The 22,943-nt window shown below is 45.1% G+C and overlaps 1 protein-coding gene across 4 annotated transcripts in view; it reads left to right on the top strand.

Annotated features, from left to right (window-relative positions):
• Positions 1-22,943, top strand: part of PTK2 (protein tyrosine kinase 2) — a 250,824-nt gene that overhangs the window by 160,857 nt on the left and 67,024 nt on the right. For all 4 annotated transcript variants that reach the window (XM_060115655.1, XM_060115653.1, XM_060115654.1 and 1 more), the window contains 2 exons: positions 18,348-18,404; positions 20,832-20,929. In XM_060115655.1, the coding sequence (XP_059971638.1) occupies positions 18,348-18,404; positions 20,832-20,929 (155 nt within the window). The remainder of the gene's footprint in view (positions 1-18,347; positions 18,405-20,831; positions 20,930-22,943) is intronic.

Here is a 22,943-nt window from a genome sequence, read left to right as displayed (position 1 = left end):
TTATACATGTATGCGTATACATGTATATCCATACACACACACATATGTTCTTATGTATGTCACATTTCTAAAATACAGCTTCCTAAAACTCTAGTATCTGACAATCTGACTTAGAAGAAATCTAATTCCTGTTAGTTTAATTTACCTTGAGTTAATTTTTACCTAAAATTTAGTTTTGTGCTTTTGCCTCGTTGATGACTGAATTATTTTCTAGTGTTCCGGTGTACAAATAGAGTTGCTTATTTTTTTTTATTGTCCACAAACTTCCCACAGCCCCCTTCTCAAGAAATGTCTGTGCTCGTATCCATATGCTTAGCAAAGATGCTCCAGTGATGAATCGCGTGGGGCAGGTGTGTGTGGGCCGGAGCGCTGCGGCTCAGGAAACTGACCCCTTCCTGATGGGGGAGAGGGGTGTTAAGGGCTGGAGCTGGTACTGCTGGGCAGTGCCAGACGCCCGGCGGGCTGCAGGGTGGCCGGCACGCACACCACCTCCACTGGGCTCTCCGAACCCCCGCGGTGACGCGGAGCCGCTAAGCGCGCTCATCTCCCGTCTGTGGCAGAGCAGGAGGCTGAGCAGACGGAGAGCAAGCCCGCCGGCGGGGCGAGAAGGGCCGCCACGTGCCAGAGCGGCGAGGTGGTAAAGGACCCCGTCAGTTGCTGGGCATCAAAGGATGTTCTGTGGCGTGTTCCGTAGGAGAGGTCAGGTTGAGCCAGCTTTGAGCAATTCGTGAGCACTCTGGCCCTCTCCTTGCCAGACTCGAAGCAGGCTTGGCGGTGAGGCCCGGGAGGCACTGGTGGCCGTCACCGCTGTGGCTGCCGCACGCGTGCTTCACAGCTGCTCGCGTGGTGCGGAGCTGACACGCCCTGTTGGGCTCATCATGACTCCGGCTAGTGATGAAGCACAGCAGGCCTCACAGAAGCTTCAGGTCTTGTTCCTTCCATTTCCTGGCGTCCTCGGAGGAGGTTTTTCACAGCTGTTCCTCCCAGCGCCTGCCGGTTCCACCTCTCCCCGCCAGCGCCTCCTTTCTGAGTCCGCCTTCCTCGCTTCTCCCTGGTTATCCCTTGACTAGAAGTTCACGCTTGTGCCCCTTCTCTACAGTAGCTGCCTGATGGCTACCACCTTTACTGAATTTAAATAGGCATTTCCCTGGGCAGGAACTCTCAGGAATGACTCACAGTCCATCAGACGAAGTTTCGACTCCTCAGCTCAGCCCCCAGAGGCCTCCGGTGGTCTGTGCACCACCTGCCTTGCCAGCCCTCCCCCCACATTGCTCTTCAGCCAAACAAAGTCGGGCGTCCAGCCCTCCGCCCCGCCTCCTTCTCTCTGTCGTTCTGCTTGAGCTGCTCCACCGTCCGGCATGTCCCTTCCATTGTCACTTGTCAAGGTCTTTCGTTCTTTAGTCAGTGATGGCTGTTTCACACGTGACCACCGCTTTGGTGGTTCACCGAGAGAGGCCAGGAAGAACTCTCAGCGTCTTGTGGATATTCAGTGACGGGCCTAACTTCTTACGTTCCTGTGATCCTTCATCAGCCCGCCCGTGGCTTGCTCCCTGTTGTGGAAGTGGACTCACAGTGTGCTTTATTTGTGTCCTCCACAAAGACTAGACAATAACATCTCACCAGCCTGGCCAGCCAGGAGCTGTGCCTTGCACGTCGCCCATAAGTTATTAAGTTGACACCAAGAAAGCCGGTACTGTTGCTAAACCCCGGGGTTCTTCCTTACCTAGCAGCCTGGAAACCCGGCACCACGTGGTTGTGGTGCCGACACTGAGGGGAGACCAGCCACCCACGCCCCGGACCCTGCAGAGCGCCGTGTCTGCTCCCCCGCCGCAAGCTGATCTGTCTCCAGGCTGGTGGGTGGTGGCTGAGGCGCAGTCTGTGTGCCGGCCGTGATGACTTGTTTTTCTGTCAGGGTCCATCCCGTTTGGCCCCAGCAAACCCTACAAGGTGGATACTACTCCAGTTTTACATTTCCCGTTTTACGGTAATTCCGTCAACAGATACATCTGAGTGCCTGCTGTGTGCCAGGCACTGTTCCGGATGCTGGGGTACGATAGTGAACAAAGCCAGGCCCTCCCCTTGTGGAGCTCACATTCTGTGGAGGAGATAGTTGGACGCTGAGTTAAAATAAAGCAGGCAAATGGAGAGCAAGGGGTGGGACTGTTTAAAGTTGGGGTCAAGAGGAGTCTCTGAGCAGGTGACTGAACGCACACATTGCGCGACAGCAAGCACTGAAGCAAGGACTTGGCAGACCCAGCACCAGCCAGAGTGGCAGAGAGCAGGGCAGGCGAGGTCACACACAGCTAAGAGGTGACGGGTCTCTATTAGGTTCTCAGTGTGCTGTGCACAGCGTTAGGTGTTACATCATCCCTACGACGATCTCACGAGGTCTTTGTCGTCTCCCGATTTCACAGATAGGAGGAAAGAAATTGAGAGAGGTGAACACACTTGTTCAGTGTCATACAACTTGAAAATGATGGAGCTATGATTGAACTCAGGTCATTATTGTCCTCTAGGCTATATTGCCTTTCAATAACAATTTAAGGAAGATTACCCCAGGTACAGATGAAGAATCACATCGGAAGATGGAGAAAGTGGGACTTGTCTGATTCCCCTATTTACATTCATAACTGAAAAGTTCTTACCTGATCTTCAAGGCTGGCTTCAGATGCCGCCACCTCCTAGAAGCCTTCCCTGGCTACTCCAGGACTCTTCTTCCTCAGAGTTCTCTAGCCTACCATATGTCTCACTATTGTGGATAGTCTTTAAATAGATGTAATGATTTTAGAAACCTTCTTGTCCACTAGACCCTGACCCCATCATAGGCAAAGACGTGTTTTATTTGTCGTTTATTGTCTGGGACATAGTGCTTAGTGATCGTCTTTAAATGAATCCGATGCCCGAGCAAGGTGCCGAGAGGTGCTGGGACTTGGAGGAATGCACTCCACGCGTGGAAACAGGAGGAGGAAAGGCAGGGACCCCCCCAGAGCGAGCAGTGACCTTGAGAGTTGCTGGACTCTCAGACGCTTGCTGTGAGCTGGTCACTGTGAATTGTTCTGGATGCACTCCTAGGTGGTTTTGGGTAAGGGGAATGGAGGCCAGCAAGCAGGAAGAATGGGGGTCTAGATGCCTTCAGACAGTTCTCAGCTTGTGATGATGGGGTACCAGGCCCTCCTTCCAATCTCATTGTAGGAGGAAATGTAGTTATCAGATCATCTCCAGTAGGGGCACAGTTACAGTTGATGTTGAATACATGCAGAGTTTATCTCTGAAATCTAGACAAAGTTTCTCTATAAAAATAAGTATAAGGTTAACAGATTTACAAAAGTATCTAGCAGAATAGTGCATTTCCTTGGGCACATTTCTCTGAGGGCCTAGAGTAATTTTTTTTAGCCTAAGTGTAAGTTTTTAGGAAACGTGTAAGCACACATTCTGGAGCTCAGTTAGAACTATAGTGGAGAGGCCGTTGCTTGTACTACAGACAAAGGGTCTGTAAGTGGTCAGAGAGAGGGGTGTCAGGATGGGGGCGGGCGGGGGGAGGAGTGCTTGAGCCACGTTCATGTGGGTGAAGATACCCAGGAACATAGGTATTTCCGAGGAAAATCAATGAATAAAGCTGAATTTTAAATATTTCAAAGGTATAAACTTTGGTTTTTGTGTTTCAGGGTTCTGTTTTGTTTTCTAATAACCAGGCCCTTAATCAAGCAGTAGGACCTTAAGTGTAGCAGAAACACAGGTAACGCATGATGGCCACTGCACTGTGCACATGGCTCTTGTCACAAATCTGGGTTGTAGTAATGGGATGGAGATCAGAAGATGATTTTCTCTCTTGTGTGTCTGTCATGACAACCAGTGCAATGACCTCTTTCTTTTGTTAGAAATGTTTGGCTTGATTGCGTCTGCTGAGCCCTTGGTTGATGATCAGATGCACCACTTTGTGATGATACTTTTACAGTATTTATTATAAATTAAAAAAAATTGTTTTTTACTCTATAACAGATTCTTCTGGTTTAGTTAATCATGCGACATCATTCCAGTTATTTAAGATTACCTTTAGGTTTCTCACGTTAGTGACCAAAAATTGTTCTAAATGAAAATAAACTTGGCAAAATAAATGTTACTTGCGTTAAGCTGCTTCATTACAAATTCTAAAGCAGGTACTTTAATTTTTTTTTTTTGAGATTGAAGTTTCATGTTTTATTTGTTGAAAAGAAAGGAGTCATTGTCAGCTAATCAGCTTCAACATACATAAATGCAATTCCCAAGCCTCTGAGTGCAGGGTTTAAAGAAGAGATGACAAGACCAACTCATTCACAAGTACTGAGGGAGGTTCCCTGAATGTCTGGGTAAAGTCGGGTTCTACTGAATACAGGCTGACCACCCAAGTGGCCCCACTGTGGGGGCGTACCGGCCCATTTAGGATGGGTCCAATAGACTGATTTTGGAATATTTTACTCTAAGAGGATAGTTTAATTGCATTTATTTAAACATTCTGTTTGTACAGTGAAAATGGGAAGTGACTCTTTCTAGGGAAAACTGTGCATTTCTATTATCAAGCAGTTACTTTATATATGCAAAAGTAGTTTGTAAACTGTAAAGTAACGTAAAATATCAAGTGGTATATGTAGAGTCCATAATAATTATTTGCATTTTCCCCCCTTTTTTTCTCACAGTCTCTGAAACACTAGGTCGGTTATTCGTTCACGGCTCTGCCACTGCTTTGTCAATATAAGTACTGACAGTTATTTACATGTGAATGAGGCTCAGAGATTATGCCAGGCACGTTCCCAAGCACTGTCTTGTTTGAGCCTCGGGACAGTCTTCCTTGTGTTTCCACTTTACAGACAGGCTGAGGTGACGAGGCCTGGCTCACATAGCCTCAGTGGCCGAGAGCCTGACGGAAACCCAGACCTGGGCTCCAGACCCGTCGCCTTTCCCTTAGACCACGCTGAGTCATTGGAAAGCTTGAGATGTTTGTGTGTACAAGGGAGGAGTAGTTTTGGAAGAGTCTGAGTCTGATTTCAGGGTAGTTTTTCTCCCATTTATCAGGAATAGCATAGTCCTGACTCATTTCTGACTGTTCTGTTGGAATCCAAAAGTCTGCCCTGTATTGAAGTTTGAAAGAGTTTCTTTTGTCTTGTTTATATCCTAGTTTCACTTTTGATAACACTGATTTAGAAGGTAGTCTCTGTCTGTGCTGAAAGCTTGATTTAAACGAAAGCTTTTAGGGATTTTTTTTTAAGTGCCCTAATAGAGTATTGTCGCCTAGTACATGTGAAGTTAATTTTTGTAAATTATATGCTTTATGAAATGATTTAATCACATTAATGCTACTGGTGATTTTTACGTGCACCGAGTCTTACGTATTGGGCGTTGGACATGTTCATAGTACCTGGCTTACTGGAAATTCTTTTAATTCCAACAGCCACGACTAGACTAGCGTTCTGTAGTCAGTCTGGCGTTAGGAGAGACATTCAGCTGTCTCTGACCGGGTAGGGGCAGGGCGGTTGATCGTGTTGCCCGTGAACAAGGAAGTGATCATGAAAATACACCATCACCACCATCCCACCACCGCGCCCGCTGTGCTGCTTCCTTCATCCTAGTCCCCCTTCTCGCACCGTTGTCACAGCGTCTGAACTCTCTTTGCCTCTTTGGAGATTTGAGGACGCTCCTTGCTGATGTCCCTCACCTCTGGCTTCTAAGGGAGTTGAGAAGAATACACTGGAGTCACATGGGTGCTGAAGCATCTACGTCATGTGTTGTAGAATGACACCCAAGAAGGACCCGGAGCCGGATGGCTTCCTGTTCCTCACCCTGGAATTGGACTGAACCTCTCAGCTGCAGGCCTGGAGAGAGGCAGACACTTGCAGGACCCCCAGGGGGGAGTAGCCTGAGACACTTTCAGGTGAAAAAGAGCCCGAGTGAGATCGGAGCAGTCATGAGCACAACAGAAATTTAAAGAGGATATTTACTACTGGAAACTCTTTCCAGGCCACATGGGTCCGTCCTCTTAGTCCTGTGGACTTGGGGTCCAGACTAGAGTGTGACCACCCCCTCCTAACAGCCTCCGCATAGCAAGGGACAGCACGCTGCTGCCCTCACGAGAGCACTTTGAGCAAGGGTGCATTTTTGTCTGTATGAAAGTGTGCTTCGCGATGGCCAGTGTCTGGGTTTATTTAGCTGATGAACCGTCTTCATCCTCTTGCTAAACTTATTAACACATTAATAACTAAACTTTAATGATCTTCTTAAAATTGATTACTACAAGAAGCCCAAGTATCATCTTGTTAGACATAAAAACACATATTGCTAACATCCAAAGACCCAGGGTTTTTTTTTCCCCTTCACAGAGAAAAATTTTTTTTTTTTTTTTTTTTTTTTCCGGTATGCGGGCCTCTCACTGTTGTGGCCTCCCCCGTCGCGGAGCACAGGCTCCGGACGCGCAGGCTCCGGATGCGCAGGCTCAGCGGCCATGGCTCACGGGCCCAGCCGCTCCGCGGCATATGGGATCCTCCCAGACCGGGGCACGAACCCGTATCCCCTGCATTGGCAGGCGGACTCTCAACCACTTGCGCCACCAGGGAGGCCCCCACAGAGAAAAATTTTAAAGGAAGGCTTGAAACTTTTAAAATATAAATTCTGGAATTTGACCTCACGGGTTTCTAGTAGCATGTCATGGCTGCATCATATTGTGGAATTTGTTAAAATCAAACTGCATGAGTCAAGATAAAATGCATTTGATATTTTTACAAGCAAGAGGCCATGTGAATGGGTGGATATCGTCATGCTTTTGAATTCTTAGCTTTTTAACTCTTCGTCATGGGAAGCTCCAGACGCACACAGAAGCGGAGAGAGTAGATTGGGTAACGATCCTCCAGGCTCGTCACCCAGGTTCAGCAGCTGAAAACCAGCCACACCTCACCTCTGTCCCCAGCCACACAGACACACACTCCCCACAGACGGTCTCAAGTGCCTCGAAGGCATATTCCTCTGTAAACATTTCTAAAAGATACAGACTTTTTAAAAACAACATTACAACACTGTAAGAACTTTCACAGTAGTTCCTTAATACCAGCTGTCCGGTCAGTGCTCAGACTCCCTGGTTAAGGAGTTTTCACACTTGGTGTCCTCCAGTCTGGGGTCAGACAAGCAGGGCTGGGTGAACTTGGCTGCGTCTCCTGTCGCCTCCTGTCTCTGTGCGCTGCCGCCCCCGTTCTTTTTTTCTTGATCGCAGTTGATCTGTTGAGGAAATCGCGTCCTGTACGCTGTGCCCCACACTCTGGGTCTGGCCACGTGCCGCTCCGTGATGCTGTGTTGAGCGGGTCGCCCTCCAGCCCCTGTATTCCTGACTTACCTACAGGCTGGTCGTTAGGATTGAGAGGAGTTTGGTCGGATTCGGACTCAAAGATTTTGTTTTTACGAGGCCACGCATAGGTGCTGTGTGACATCTGGCTGCTGCCTCTGTGACGTTACGTCAGTCTGTAGGTTCAGAGAGTCTGTGTTTCACCTCATGGCTCGGGCAGCTACTGATGTTTGTGCAGGAATTTCATTCGGGGCCACAACATGGCCACGGGTGCGTTCATGTCATCTTCGTTTATTTCGCTGTTGTACTTTTTTTTTTTTGGCTGTGTTGGGTCTTCGTTGCTGCGCACAGGCTTTCTCTTGTGGCGAGCAGGGGCTACCCTTCGTTGCGGTGCGCAGGCTTCTCATTGCGGTGGCTTCTCTTGTTGCGGAGCACGGGCTGTAAGCGCGCGGGCTTCCTTAGTTGTGGCTCGTGGGCTCAGTAGTTATGGCTCGCAGGCTCCAGAGCACAGGCCCGGTAGTTGTGGTGCATGGGCTTAGTTGCTCCGCGGCATGTGGGATCTTCCCAGACCAGGGCTCGAACCCCTGTCCCCTGCATTGCCGGGTGGATTCTTCACCACTGCGCCACCAGGGAAGCCCCGCTGTTACACTTCTAAAGACAGCCTTCGTTCATCAGCTGTTCAGTTGCCCTGAGAAATGGGTGACTGAGAAGTACGTTTGCTGTGCCCTCCCCCTCCCTCTATCCCCTCCGGACCTCCCTGCTGCTCCTTGGCCAGTGCCCCAGGCTCACCTCTGCTCTGGAAAGCTTTTAGCAAACGACTCCTTCCATATTTAGAGGTGCAGCCCCACAAGAAAGCACTCCCTGTCCTGCGTCTGCTCTGAGTTTTTTCTCCGTGGCACTTACATGTTGATCGGTTTACTCACTTAATCATCTTTCCCCAACCCAGAACCTAAGCTCAATAAGGGAAGAATGGGGGGGGGCGCCTGTTTCACTGCTGTAGCCCCAGCACGTGCACAGTGTGCTGTTCGCTCATGGTAGGTGTTCACAAGCATAATTAAAGTAGTCATCTTGGATAAGATAAAGGAAGGGTCCTAACACTTTTTTTTATGGTGTGGATAATATTCTTGTTATTACTCAAAAAAAGTGATGCTTATATTTTTTAAAAAGTATTTGCTTTTTAAGTTGCTATGAAGAATGGTCATTACCTTAGTTTAGAAATAAGATAAAACATTGAAAGGTGGGCATAGCTTGCGCTTACGGGGCGGTTGTCCTGGGCCGGGGGCCCTGGGAGTCCATGGAATCCTCTCCGCATCTCTTTACTGAGGAGGCTTCTGTTACTGCCTCGGTTTACACATAGGAAAACAGAAACAGAAGTCGGGGAACTTGTCTAATGTCATGGGGTGAGGAGTGGAGCCAGAATCGGAATCCAAAGAGAGATTTCTGTATATTTTATTTTCCCATAATTTCACACATAGAGGAGGGTCGTAAGAATAGTAAAGTGAAGTCTCATGTGTTCTTCACTCAAATTCACTATGTCTGTCGTTTGGCCCACTTGCTTTCTCCTTCCCTCTACTTTTTTTTTCTTTTTTAAAATTGAAGTATAGTAGATTTACAATATTTTGTTAGTTTCGGGTGTAAAACAAAGTGATTCAGGGTTTTTTTTGCAGATTATTTTCCATTATAGGTTATTACAAAATAGCGAGTATAATTGCTGTGCTATACAGTAGGTCCTTGTGGCTTATCTGTTTTATATGTAGCAGTGTGTATCTGGGCATCCCGTACTCCGAACTTATCTCCCCACATCCCCCTTTGATAATCATAAGTTTGTTTTCTGTGTCTGAGTCCATTTGTTTTGTAAGTAGATTCATGTGTATTATTTTTTAGATCCCACATATAAGTGATATCATACAATATTTGTCTTTCTCTGTCTGACTTGCTTTGTGTAGTATGATAATCTCTAGGTCCATCCATGGTGCCGCAAATGGCATTATTTCATTCTTTTTTATGGCTGAGTAATACTACATTGTATATATGTACCACATCTTCTTTATCCATTTCTCTGTCGATGGACATTTAGGTTGCTTCCATGTCTTGGCTATTGTAAATAGTGCTGCTATGAACATTGGGGTGCGTGTCTCTTTTCGAATTAGAGTTTTCTCCAGATATATGCCCAGGAGTGGGATTGCTGGATCATATGGTTGTCCTGTATTTTATTCTTTTAAGGAACCTCCGTACTGTTCTCCGTAGTGGCTGTATCAATTTACATTCCCACCAGCTGTGGAGGAGGGTTCCTTTTTCTCCACACCTTCCCCAGCGTTTATTATTTATAGACTTTTTGGTGATGGCCATTCTGGCCAGCGTGAGGTAATATACCTCATTGTAGTTTTGATTTGCATTTCTCTAGTAATTAGCAAAGTTGAGCATATTTTCATGTGCCTGTTGGGCATTTGTATGTCTTCTTCTTCTTTTTTTTTTGAAACATTTGAAAGCAAGTTGCAGACATGGCATGCCCCTTTACTTATAAATGTTTCCGTGTGCATTTCCTAAGACCAAGGACATCCTCTTAGACAGTCACAGTGTCATTACCGAAACCAGGGAATTCCACTCTGATAGAATGCTCTTATCTTATCTCCAGTCCGTGTTGTTGTTTCATCTCAATGACCCCTGTAGCTGTTGCCCCTCCACCCCATCCGGAATTCCATCCCACCTGGCACAGGGCACTGTTTTCGTGTTCTTAACCGATAAAACACAGGGAGCTGCCCTCCGGAGTCATCACACAGGAAATTGAGTGTGTGCTAATGGGGGAAGATGGAACAGTGCACATTGTTGGGATAACAGCACACCCCGTGGGAACGTGACCACGTTGTCTGTTTCAGTTCTTCTCACTTCTGTTCCTAACTGATGGCCGTAAGTTGTTGCCGTAGTCATCCTGACCCTGCTCTCCCTGGGCCCACACCTGGAATCCTTACCTTTCTTGATGGGACCTCGTGGATCTGCAGTTCAGTTGTGCATGCCCACTGCATCTTTTCTGTCACATGGTGTCACCGCTGCATTTTAAAGGGTTGTACATCCCTTGTTTTGACTCTAGTTTGACTTGTGTGCTCTTGCCCTTAGCGTACTGCAGTTGTTTCTTCTCTCTTCTACTGTCCTGGGTGCTTGTTCATCCAGCAAGTGCCTCATACAGAGAGAGTTGACTTTCAAGTGAGTTTGCAGCCCATGAATGAGAGTGAATGAACAAAGGATGCTGGTAGGCGGGGGAGGGGCTTTGCAACCTATGTGTTCAGATGTCCTTATGTTTTTTATGTTAAGGCAGTTTATTTAAGGTGTACACTTAAGGTCTGTGTCTTTGCTGATGATTTGGGGGAAAGTGCTTATAAAGCTCTTTCACAAATCAGGATCTGCTAGTTTTCTGCAGTTTTTTTTCTTTGTGGTTGAATGTTAGATGTTCACAAGAATCTTGAATTATTTATTGGTCTTTGTTGTTTGTCTCATTTCGTTTCAGTTTTGTTATTTGTAAAGGTATCTGTACCTTTACTTGGCTGGCTTTGTAAAGGCTTAGCTGGCTGACTCTCTTTATGTCTTGCTAAAAGTTTCTGTGTCTAGTGCTAATCTTTCCTAAGAGGGAAAACTGCATTTTAAAATATTAATATGTTTCTTAAAACTCAGTTATGTGAAGAAATCAAGTGTGCCAGTAGTCACATAAAAGCATTGCAATTTTGTATTTGTTTTTATAGATATGCCTTAAAATATAAGTTTGCTCTTGTATTAAAATGTGTTTGTTTTTCTCTTTCCTCCTCCTGCCTCTTTATAAAGGAGTCAGTCACTGCCAACATAAAGTTAAGAAAGCTAGGCGCTTTCTCCCTTTGGTCTTCTGTTCCCACGAACCTCCTTCTGCGGGTACTGCACTCATCTTTGCACAGACTCTTATTAACCACAGCGCCCCAGGCAGCAGCCTAACCAGATGCTTGTAGATTATCCTGAGCGGGTGTGCTCTCCTCATAGAAGACTGTTTGCCTGTTTGCTGGTTTTTAAATGCATGACAGGGCGAGAAGTCGCTTCCTGGTTTCCCCTGTGGGATCTTAGTGTTTTACCAAAGGGGCCGGCAGGTACCTTTGCCTCGTGTGTTTCCTGACCTGGCATGCGATTAATGGAGAAGGATGGTCCGAGTGAGCCCCAGGGGTCTGCCTTTCCTGCCTCGGGGGCAGATACTCAGGGTGCTGCAGAGCAGAGGCCACGGTGGGGGGGGGGCGTTTTCTAGCAAAGGGAAGATTATCTGTAACAATTGGAAGAGTCATTTCTACAAACTGTATAAATGTAAGTGGAAGCTCGCCAGCAGAGCCTCAGGTGCTGTACTCCTTAAGCTTCTTTAGAGAGGCTGGAATCCTGGGGAGGCTTGCTGAGGGCTGTTCCCTGCTTATTGTGTGGGGTACACATTAATGACCCATGGTTTTCATTTCTAAGAGGATACAAATTCCTTTTGAGGAAAGTAGAGTCATTTTTTAACATTTAACTGTGAGAAGCAATCAGATCAGTTTTGCTTAATGCGGCAGAAACGCACTTAAACTGCTATTTACTTGGGGTAATGTGTGGACCGCTTAAAACTTGCATTAATGCCCTTAAGTAAACATGCTAACTCCTATGATCTTTCTTTTATCTTTTGAATTAGACTGGGGGGGGTAATTTTTGTGTTTTCCTTACACTTTGATTTGCTTGTCATTTTAATAGCGTTTTCCCTCTCTCCCCCCTCCCCTCCCCTCCCCCCCTCCCCTCTCTCTCTCCTCCCCCTTTCTTTGCATGCCACCCGGATCTGCAGATGAAATTAGTGGGGACGGTAATATTTATTTTCATGTTTGTGTTACTAATATAATTATTTATGGATATAAATATCATTCAGTATTTAATGAAAGGCAAAATGTGGCTTTGATCCAACAAAACAAGTATGAAGAAACCATGGTGTGAGTCAGTGATCTCTTCAGAATTATTCAGGGCTTTGACATGGGAAGGGTAACTGTCAGTTTCTTTACCACGTCTCAGTGGTAAATTCAAGTTGTATCTATTCATAGCGAATTTTAGAGGTGAAGAAAAATTGTCAAAATGGTATCATTCAGCAGTAAATGGGAGAAATTTGCACACTCCTCCGCACATACGTATATAGTAATTTTTAGTTTGGGAGTGAGGTAGTGGAAAGGAAAGAAGGAAAAGTGATTTTTGAGAGTCAAACAGACTAAAATAATTAGAGAACTATCAGCAGGAGTGATAATGAGTATTTTTCAGGCAGCTGAGGTTATCACTTTCATAAACTAGAAATTTAGAAGTCATGTGTAGTGTCTTGTTTTCCATTTCCTTTGTGTACTGCCTGCACGAAGCTTTGTACTCTTACGATAAGGAGTAAGGTTTATAAGCTAAAATTAAGGGGGGTTGCATTTTTCCTCACGATTAAATGAAAGAATACTTTCACTGAAGAGTCCATCTGTGCTTGCGTGTGTGTCTGGTTGACGACTTGAGCACCATGAGCAAAGTGCTTGCAGTGAGAGGTCTGGACTAAATGTGACTTGGAAAGCGCCTTGCCTCCTGGGACTTCCAGCTCGAAGCTCTGAGCCTCGTTTCCAGGCCGACTCCTTGGTAGTTGCTGGGTGGGCGCCCCCGATGTGTGTGGAGGGCCCCCCCCCTCCACGTGCGTGCCCTTCACCAGCGAGTCTCCCGGCAGGGGTTCAGAACATGATTGGTGTTCTCCTCACTGTCCTGCGGGTGAGGACACTGGTGACCAGTCCAGGGCTGCTGGGTGAGTGGTCAGGTCCCAGGCTCCAGCCTCGCCCCGTCCTGTCACCAGCTGGCCAGTTGGGTGACCTTGAGCAAAGCACTTCATCTCTGGAGTCTTCATCTGTAAAAGGCCTTGATGGTTGTTGTAAGGATTACTGTGAAAGCATAAAAATTTCAACAAATGTGTATTAACAAGTGGTTATTACCACATTATTTATCTAAAGAAAACATTGTGCATTTTCCCCGCATTTGAATTTCCCATTTGAATTAGGTGAGTATTATTATCCCCATTTTACAGGTGAATAAGCTGAGACTTCCACAAACTAAGGCCTGTGGGCCAAATACGGCTCACCTCTGTTTTTGTATTGCTCCTTGAACTAAGAACGATTATTACAGTTTTTAGTGGTTGGGGGTAAGATCAAAGAATAGTACCTGGCATCAAAACTATGTGAAATTCAAGTTTCTGTGCCCATCAGTAAAGTTTTGCTGGAACATAGTGACGCGTTCACTCATGACGTGTCTGCTCACCCCTGCAATCTCAACAGCAGAGTTCAGTGGTTGCAGTGGAGACTTTGTGAGCAGTGAAGTCTAAGATATGTACTGTCAGACCTTTTGCAGAAAAAGCTTGCCGACCCCGGTGCAGGTCACAGAGCACAGCGGGGCCCTTCCTGGCTTCCTGAAAGCCCTCCTGACCCTGCCCCCCCAAGCCGGTCACCACCTCCAGGGCTCACGGCAGGGTCACGTGTGCAGGTGGGGTGAGAAGCTGTGCTGTTGCTTGGTCCCACTGAATTGCTGAGCAATCCCGTGACTGTGCACGTGTTGCCCTGGGAGTGGCGACTCATCAGGCCTCCTGAGGGCAGCAGGGCGCCGGCCAGAGACTGTCGTCAGAAGCGCTTGGTGTCCGGCCCGAAAGGGCAGGTGGAGGAGGAGAGGGAATCACCGGGCGCCCCCGCTTCCCCGCGGGGAGTGGTCGGCTCCTGAGAGCTCTGTGGGCCTGCAGGCTCCGGTGCACTTCCTCTTGTTTACAGCCGAGCGTCCACTGCTCTGTCCCTCTCTAGCTCGAAACTGACCCCTTCACGGTGACTCCGGAGGCTTCAGGCTCTTTGCGTGACGGAGCACGACAGGCGTGTGTCACTGGTTTCAGTAGTGACTTCACTAGGCCTCTTTTACCTTGTTTTAAAACGAGAACTTTGTACCTTTCTCTCCTAACTTCTGAGCTGTCGGTTTCTGGTTTTGTGTCTTCCCCTCATTTTTATTTTACCACGTATTGTGATACCAAACCTTTCAAATTACAGTGTTATCCAAGGTTTCAGAAGTCTCCATCCATTTTTCAAAATGTTTACTTTGAAATATTTGACTCATGGTCCTAGAATTGTCTCCCAAGTGCACAGGCCCAGATAAGCCTTCCAGGGATGCCCATGTTGGGGGTGAAGTCCCAGAATGTCCTTAGGGGAACACTCCGAGGTTTCAAAGCATCAGGTATCTGGTCTCACAAATAAAAGTCCCCAGAAGCGTCTTGGGAGATAGGAAAGAACGAAGCACAGAGCACGGCGGCCCAGGAGCTCTGCTGGAGCGCCGCTCGCACTGCCCGCCGCCGCTGAGTGGCTGGGGACCGCGAGAAACTCAGGGTGCCTCTGGGTGCCCCAGCTTCCTGCCTGGGAAACGGGGATGATGATAACAGTACCACCATGTACGACGGTCCTGAGGATTAAATGATGACATGTGTCGTTGTTTATGACGCTGTCTGGCGTTAGGGTGAGCGCTCCGTTAGTTGTCGTCCTGGTCAAGTGGAGAATGCAGAGCTGCTTTCCTTTATTTGTGATGAGATCTTTGAACCTGTTTCCTTTTCCTTTATGTTTTCCTTCTTTTATGTCATTATTTTGGGGGCCAGGTGGTTTCAGGGTGGACTCCAGTTTTTCAGGGGCCCTTGAGTATGTAAAAGTACCTCTCATCTCAGTGTCATACTGTCCGATAATCCTAAAAACCAGGAAAGAAAAAGAGAAGATAGAACCAAATCAGTATCAAGAATTCTTAGAGAAATATGCCGAGTATCCCTACTTGAAAAGCCCTATATAGAAGTTTACGGTAAAACCTTTGTAGGTCCACGTGCCTTCAACAGCGTTGACCCTGCTGCATAAGAACCAACTCAAGAAGAAAACCGCAGCAAAAATTCCCTGTTCACGTGACGTCACGGTACCCATAGCCACACCCACGTGTCGTCATGAGTAATGCCCAGGGAGCTTGGATAATCCCCAAAATTTTTTTGTAGAATTTACACGACACCGAAAGAAAAAAACTGCAGGCTTTCTCTTGTGATTGTGTGAATTAATGCAAGTGCATGCAACTTGTTTTTTCCCACATCACTTTTGTGTGTTAGCCTGATCCATGAGCCATTTTATTCTTACTCCTTGAAGCCGGTTCAGAGTTGGTATCCCTGCTGAGAGTTTTATAAGAAGAGGCCATCTGGGAAGCCCTTACAGTCCCACCAGGAAGGCTCCTTCCAGAGGTGTCAGAAGGAGGGAACCAAGGAGCCTCCCACCTGTTTGTCACCTGTCCTGTGCAGGGCCACACCACAACTTCACGTGCATCTCTGTAATGCTCACGACGGCCCCACCAGGTGGACGTGCTCTCATTGGGCACCTGAGGGCACAGCTGAAGCGCAGACAGGTTCGGTGGCTTCTGGGGTGGAGCAGCGCCCAGACACGCAGCTGTGTCTGGCCTGGCTTCCTCGCCTCTGGGTCACAGGGAGCGCCGTCCCCTCCTGCACTGTTGAAGGGCACTCCTCCCTTTTGTTCAGCAAGTGCTTACTGGGTGCCTCCCAGGCCGGCCCTGGTTTGGACGCTGAGAACACAGCAGTAAACCAGGTACATACAGCAGGGCCCACTGCCCTGGGGGCTCTGCTCTGGATGGGAGCACGCGGTTGACAAGGAAGCAGAGGACCGTCAGAGGGCTGGTAGTGATGGGCCCCGAGCAGAACATGTCAGGCAACGTGATCGAGAGTGATGGGGGTGAGGATGTGTCTCTGAACAGGTGACACTCAGGTGGCAGATACCATTACCCACAGAGACGGAGGGACAGGCGGTCAGTGACCCCAACAGCCTTGGGTAACTTTGGTGCCCGCAGAGTTGATGGGTCCCCGATATCTCCTTAGTAGAGCTGAGAGCCAGGTGCAGGGGTTGTTGGAAGATTCTGGAGCAAATCTGGTAGCAGGGCGGCAGAGGCAAGAGATCTGGGGCAGTTTCACTGCCAGAATCCAGCCCCTCAGGGTCAGCTAATGTGTTTGGCCTCTAAGAGTGTGTGCGTTGTGTGAAAGGGGGCAGCAAGGGTGGGTCTGTGGTTGCAGGAAATTGAGCCTTAGTTGCATGTGCTCTGAGGGAGGGGCACGAGGGGAGCTCGTCCGACTGCAGGCAGAGTGAGTGGCTGAGTGTCCGTCTGTGGGGCCTTAGCCTCGGCACCACCTCCATCCCCAGGTCGCATCCCACCTCACACAAAAGCAAGGCTACCGGCCTGGGAACCATCACTCAGTCTTTCTGGTAGTCATGAGAACAGGATGGGAGGGAGAAATGCAGGAATAAAGAAGGTCAGGTTGGGGGTAGATTAAATAATTTTTTTCTTTAATCCTGAAAGTAGTATCACTTATAAACGTGTAAGAATAATATAAATTATCCACCTGGCATACAGGACTTACAAACAGGTAACATTTGCTGACTGTCTAAAGGAGAACCGATTTATTGACTTTACATTCTGCCAGTCGAATTTGTTTTTACTTTAATCACTTTTAATGATGATTACAAATCAAGAAGTGAATTCTTGGGCTTCCCTGGTGGCTCAGTGGTTGAGAATCCACCTGCCAGTGCAGGGGACACGGGTTCGAGCTCTGGTCCAGGAAGATCCCACATGCCACGGAGCAACTAAGCCCGTGCGCCACAACTACTGAGCCTGTGCTCTAGAGCCTGCAGGCCACAACTGCTGAAGCCCACGCGCGTAGAGCCCGTGCTCCGCAACAAGAGAAGCCACCGCGGTGAGAAGCCCGCGCACCGCAATGAAGAGTAGCTCCCGATTGCCACAGCTAGAGAAAGCCCGTGCGCAGCAGCGAAGACCCAACGCAGCCAAAAATAAATAAATAAATTTAAAAAAAAAAGAAGAAGAAAGAAATGAATTCTTCCAGTTGCTCTTAGATTTGGTCTCAATTGTTACCATAGCAGTACGTAGAACAGTTGATACCTAGAGACTGTAAACTATATGTAGTCTCTATTTTCTTTGGTTTCTATAATTTTAATATCTAAATGGAGTAATAACGGCAGCACAGAAGAAAGAACTTTTAGTTCTTTAGCTTTTAGTTTCTCTGGGGTTAAATTTTGAAAACGATCTCTCTTCAGATGATAATTCAGGAAGTACTGCCCGTCCTTTCCTGGCCCATCAGCCTAATAAACCCTTGTGCATAGAGCTACTTCCAGAAAGAGGACGACAGACAAGACCTGAGTGATTTTTCAGTGTAATTGTTATCCAAGTGAGTGGGTGTTTTCTACAAAGGGGGTTCCCCCCCCCCCACTGATATGGTGGTGGGTCTTTAAGTTGCTGCATTCCTCAAAGGAATTAGTGGAAACATTGGAACTCCTTGACATTACGTCTGAAAAGAGCTCGTTTCAATATGCTGTTTGTTCTCATTTTATTCTCTTTGGCACATCTTTTACCCTTTTGACATTAATGCATACTGTTTAAATATCTGAGTGAAAAGTTACAAGAGAGAAATTCCTGGGTTGCTTTCACCCTGAACAAATGAAGTAAGTTAGCCCAGTTAATCTCCTCAAAAGTCAGCCTGCCGTTTTGTTTTCTAAAGGAGAACATCCAGACTATGCTGTGGAGTCTAACTATGAATGAAATCTAAGCTGTGTTCTGGAGGTACCGGTCTTGCTTGGAGAAATCCCGGTAGACAGCGGTGTGGTTTTAAACGTGTATTTGGTGTAGTTGAGGGAGAGCTTTGCAGTCAGTACCTCTTGGTGGGTTTGAATCGTGCAAACAGTCGTTTCATGTCTTTCTGTTTTCCACAAGGGCTTTCTCTGTTAGTCTCTTAGCTCTCTGAGGAACAAGTCTGTGTTTTATGACATGTTGGACCATGATGTCACTTTTATTTCCATAAATGACTCATGTGTGAGCAAAAATTGAGTAATAGTGTTTTAAGAATAATGTCAGCATGGTAGGGGGTTTAGGCAGATCATTTTGCCTTTTCAAATTATATTAAAGGCCAGGCGGTTGAATATTTAACCTGTTTGCTTTCCTACAGAAACAGACGACTATGCTGAAATTATCGATGAAGAAGATACCTACACCATGCCCTCGAGTGAGTAGACTTCTGATTTTGTTCTCGTGCAGAGCTGACAGATATTTAACTTTTAAATATCTCGTGTTTAAACGGTTTAGGTCTTTATTGTCCTTTTAGAACTACTTTTAAGACTTTATTGAGTTCATAACAGAAATATTCTTTTCAGCCTTTAGAATTCTGTATTGTATGTGCCTACTGCCAGGTCGGAAGCCTGAAACTCAAATATCTATAATAAGTCAGTTCACTTATGGGGTTTTTGTAATCTTGTTTTCTGGCTCTATGATAATATAACCTTTAATGATTAGAGCATTTCCTCTCTGTAGGAAATTAGTATTTAAAGTTAAATATGTATACTCACACATACATACAGCTCTTTGAATGCACACATTTCATGAATTGCATTTCCCCTTTGAACTTTCATTTTTTTTTTGCCCTTGACTAAGCAATTACAAAGAGCATCCCGCGTCCAGTCTGTCCAGCTCCGAGTTGGAGGTGTGGGGAGAGAAGGGCTCTTCACTGACCGCCCCCCCCCCCCCCCCCCCAGCAACCTAGCAGTGTCACCCTCTGCTTCTCTCTGCTGTGCAGCTTGCTGGTGACGAGAGTCTGGGAGCCCCAGCCCTTGTGGTGGGGTGTATATAGTCACAGCTCTTGAGTTGCAGACAACCTTGGAATTTCACTCAGGTTAAAATTAAAAGTTAACCCTACCTCTTAAAGAGGCCCAATTAGGAGTCCACCTTACAGCCTCAGAGGCCTGATAATTCAACATCTGATGTCCTGGTTTCAGTAGAGCTCCATGTATTTGTAAAATAAATGTTTCAGGTGCTTTACCCTGTTGTGTAAATATTTTAAAAGTTGTTCTCAATAGATTTACCATATACATTGAGGAGAGTTACCAAAATAAAGAGAAACAGCCCAGCCATCTCAGGCAAACATTATCCTGGGTGGGCCCCTCCTTTCAAGAGCTCCCAGGTTAGTGATTTGAAACAGAGGCAAGAGCTGAAACTTAAATGTGTTTACTTTGACTTGCAGTAGCAATTTGGAAAAATGTTTAAATTTAGGTTTAAAGTTTGGGTTAGCCATTTAGTCATTTGTACATTCCTGTGGAGTATCCAAATTTTTATTCGTATATTTTCATAGTTGAGTGGTAAATATCCAACATGGCTAACTTTTATCCAAACCCCACAAATATGGGTTATCATATAGGAATTTATGGGATAGAAATGTAAAGCATTGTATATCACACTGAGTTAACTTGAGGATATTGCTTGCGTTGTTACTTGTGTTTGATCCTCTTTTTTGACCCGTGTTGGTGGTCAAAATATTTAAGAAATTAAATATTGAAACGTACTCTCCGAGTTTGCTGTTGTTAACCTAATTGCTATTAGTTATTTCTAAGCAAGGTCTTCAATTTTTTTCTCTCTTAATTGCAATACAGAAAGCTATGGAATAGATGAAGGTAACAGGATTCCTTTAAAATAACTGCATTTGCTTGCAATTGCAACCCATGGAATGATAACGGGATGTTTCAGTTTTCAGTTAACTTTTATTTTTAAATTTTTTCATTGGTTTACTCATGCTGTTAAATCAATGGAACTACTAGCTAAAGTGATTTTAAAGAGGAAAATAACCATCTAAAATTTAGGTTGAATTTTCTGTATGGTTTATAATTTGACAAATTAGAAGAAATCAAAATATCAAGTAGTTAATTGGATTAGAATCATCCACTAGGTTCCTAGTGGGTATTTCCTTTCCATGTGCCTCAACAGCCTGGTAAATAATTGGTTTTGTATAAATCATAACAATTTAGTACATTAATTTGAGGCATACGCTCTCAAAAATATAAAACACTCGTAATTTATTATGTGATACGTTCAACCTTGATTCCAAGTCATCTGATTTTGAAATCAGATTTTAGAAGCTCCCTCTTTAAACTCTTTTAGCTCCATGAATAATATAGATAGGATTATAATAAAGTGGAAAACTCTTAAACTTATAAAGCTACTCATGAGACAATTTTTTGTTCCCTCCATATTTACAGACTTTAGTTACTTGTAAAATAATTGCTTTAAATAACTTTTTTAGCCTTCATATATTAATACCTGAACTAATAGATCATATTAATTAAACATACATAAACTTGGAGCAATTATTTAGAAAACCATCAAATAGATAATCAGCTAAATCAGACATTCAAAAATATGAAAAAAACTACCTTGTATAAAACTCCTCATTTTGGTAGTTCAAGCAGTGCTGTAACAGTTACATAAATTCCTTTAAAGATACTGTTTAAGAGAATTCCACTCTGTTTAAAGCATTTTCATAGAATGATGTGCCACCGGTGAAGTTTTTACTCATGGATGATGATGAAATGAAGTGTGTCCAGTGTTTTCTACACTGGGGGTGTTGCACTGAAGTATCTTCTGGTGTGTGGATCATGTTTTGCAGCCAGGGACTATGAAATTCAGAGAGAAAGAATAGAACTCGGACGGTGCATTGGAGAGGGCCAGTTTGGAGACGTGCACCAAGGCGCTTACACAAGCCCGGTGAGTCCTGTCAGACAGCCAGCAGCCCGAGCCGTGACTGCTTACGTGTAGGCTGCTCCTGTTCGTCTTCACGGGTCCTTAGTTCTTCAGGGTGTTTGCAGTTGTCCTTCATAAAGCTTATCACGTATGTCCACTCACTTGATGTATTCAGAAACCAAAAACTGGCAAAATTAGCTCCTGAGAGCTGGGTCTTTTATTCGTTTTAGTCTTTCATCCAGCCTCTGTCATCAGTAATGGATTCCATAGATGATTGTTCCCTTGGGTGCAGCTGACAAATAGATAACAAATAGATGCAAAGTCAACAGCAGTAGCCAGCATTCCCAATTACCTGCATTTTCAAGAAAAGAACATTAATTTGCCCCAAGTTGCCCTCCAAAAGAGATCAGTGAATTTTTTAAATGATTTATTTAAGAATCATCTCATTGAGATATAGTTCTCATACTATGAAATTCACTCTGTTAAAGTGCACAATTCAGTGGTTATTTAGTATATAGTCACAGAGTTGTACGGCCATCACCACAGTCAATTTTGGAACATTTTCTTTACCTCAAAAGAAACCCCATACCTTGGCGAGGATGTGGAGAAGAGGGAAGCCTTGTACACTGATGGTAGGAATGTAAATTGGTGCAGCCACTGTGGAAAACAGTATGGAGGTTCTTCAAAAAAGTAAAAATAGAACTACCATACGATCCAGCAGTTCCACTCCCGGGTATGTATCCAAAGAAAACAAAAACGCTAATTTGAAAAGATACACGCACCCCAGTGTTCATAGTAGTATTATTTACAATAGCCAAGACATGGAAGCATCCTAAGTGTCCATCAACAGATGAATGGATAAAGAAGATATGGTATGTATATGTATACAATGGAATATTATCCAGCCATAATAAAGAATGAAATTTTGCCATTTGCAACACCATGGATGGACCTGGAGGGTATTATGCTTAGTGAAATAAGTCAAACGGAGAAAGACAAATACTGTTATGTTATCACTTATATGTGGAATCTAAAAAATAAAAGAAATGAACCAGTGTAACAAAACAGAAACAGACTCGTAGACATAGAGAACAAACTAGTGGTTACCAGTGGGGAAAGCGGATGCGGGGAGGGGCACGATAGGTACGGGATTAAGAGGTGCACACTACTATGTATAAAATAAATAAGCAACAGGAATATATTGTACAGCACAGGGAATATAGTCAATATTATATGATAACCTTTTTTATAATAACTTTAAATGGAATATAATCTATAAAAATTTTGAATCACTATGTTGTACACCTTAAACTGATATAATATTATAAATCAACTATACTTCAGTTTAAAAGAAAGAAAAGACAAAAGAAGCCCCATACCCATTAGCAGTCACTTCCCATTCCACCCTCTCCCCAGCCCTTGCCAATCACCAGTTTGCTTTCTCTTTCTCTAGAGTTGCCTGTTCTGGACATTTCATATAAGTGAAATCATACAGTGTGTGGCCTTGTGTGATTGGTTTCTTTCCATTAGCATAATGTTGTCAGGTTCATCCACGTGGTAGCCTGTGTCAGTACTTCATTTCTTTTTATGGCCAAATAACATCCCATTGTATGGATAGACCACTTTCTGTTTCTCCAGTCATCAGTTGATGGTCATTGGGGTTATTACCACTTTTTGGCTGTTATGCACAATGCTGCTATGAACACTCGTGTGCAAGTTTTTGTGTGAACATTGTTTTCGCTTCTCGAGTATGTATGTCTAGGAGTGGAATTGCTGGGTCATCTAGCAACTGTTTAACTTTCTGCCGACCTGCTAAGCTTTTTTCCAAAGAAACTGCCCCAGTTTCAGTTCCTAGCAGCAATGTGTGAGGTTGCCCATTTCTCCACACCCCGACCAACGCTTGCTGTTGTATGTCTTTTTTTATTAGATCAGTAATTTTTAAATGACAGTTTAAAATAACAGTACATACATGTTCAAGAAACTATTTTTAACTAGAATAATGACAGGGAACAGAGATGGCTTTAGTAGGGGTATAATA

The sequence above is a fragment of the Mesoplodon densirostris genome, chromosome 13, assembly GCF_025265405.1.
Source record: "Mesoplodon densirostris isolate mMesDen1 chromosome 13, mMesDen1 primary haplotype, whole genome shotgun sequence".
In the NCBI taxonomy this organism is placed as follows: domain Eukaryota; kingdom Metazoa; phylum Chordata; class Mammalia; order Artiodactyla; family Ziphiidae; genus Mesoplodon; species Mesoplodon densirostris.
The sequence above is the reverse complement of the archived record's forward strand: the minus strand, read 5'-3'. Positions and strand labels throughout refer to the sequence as shown.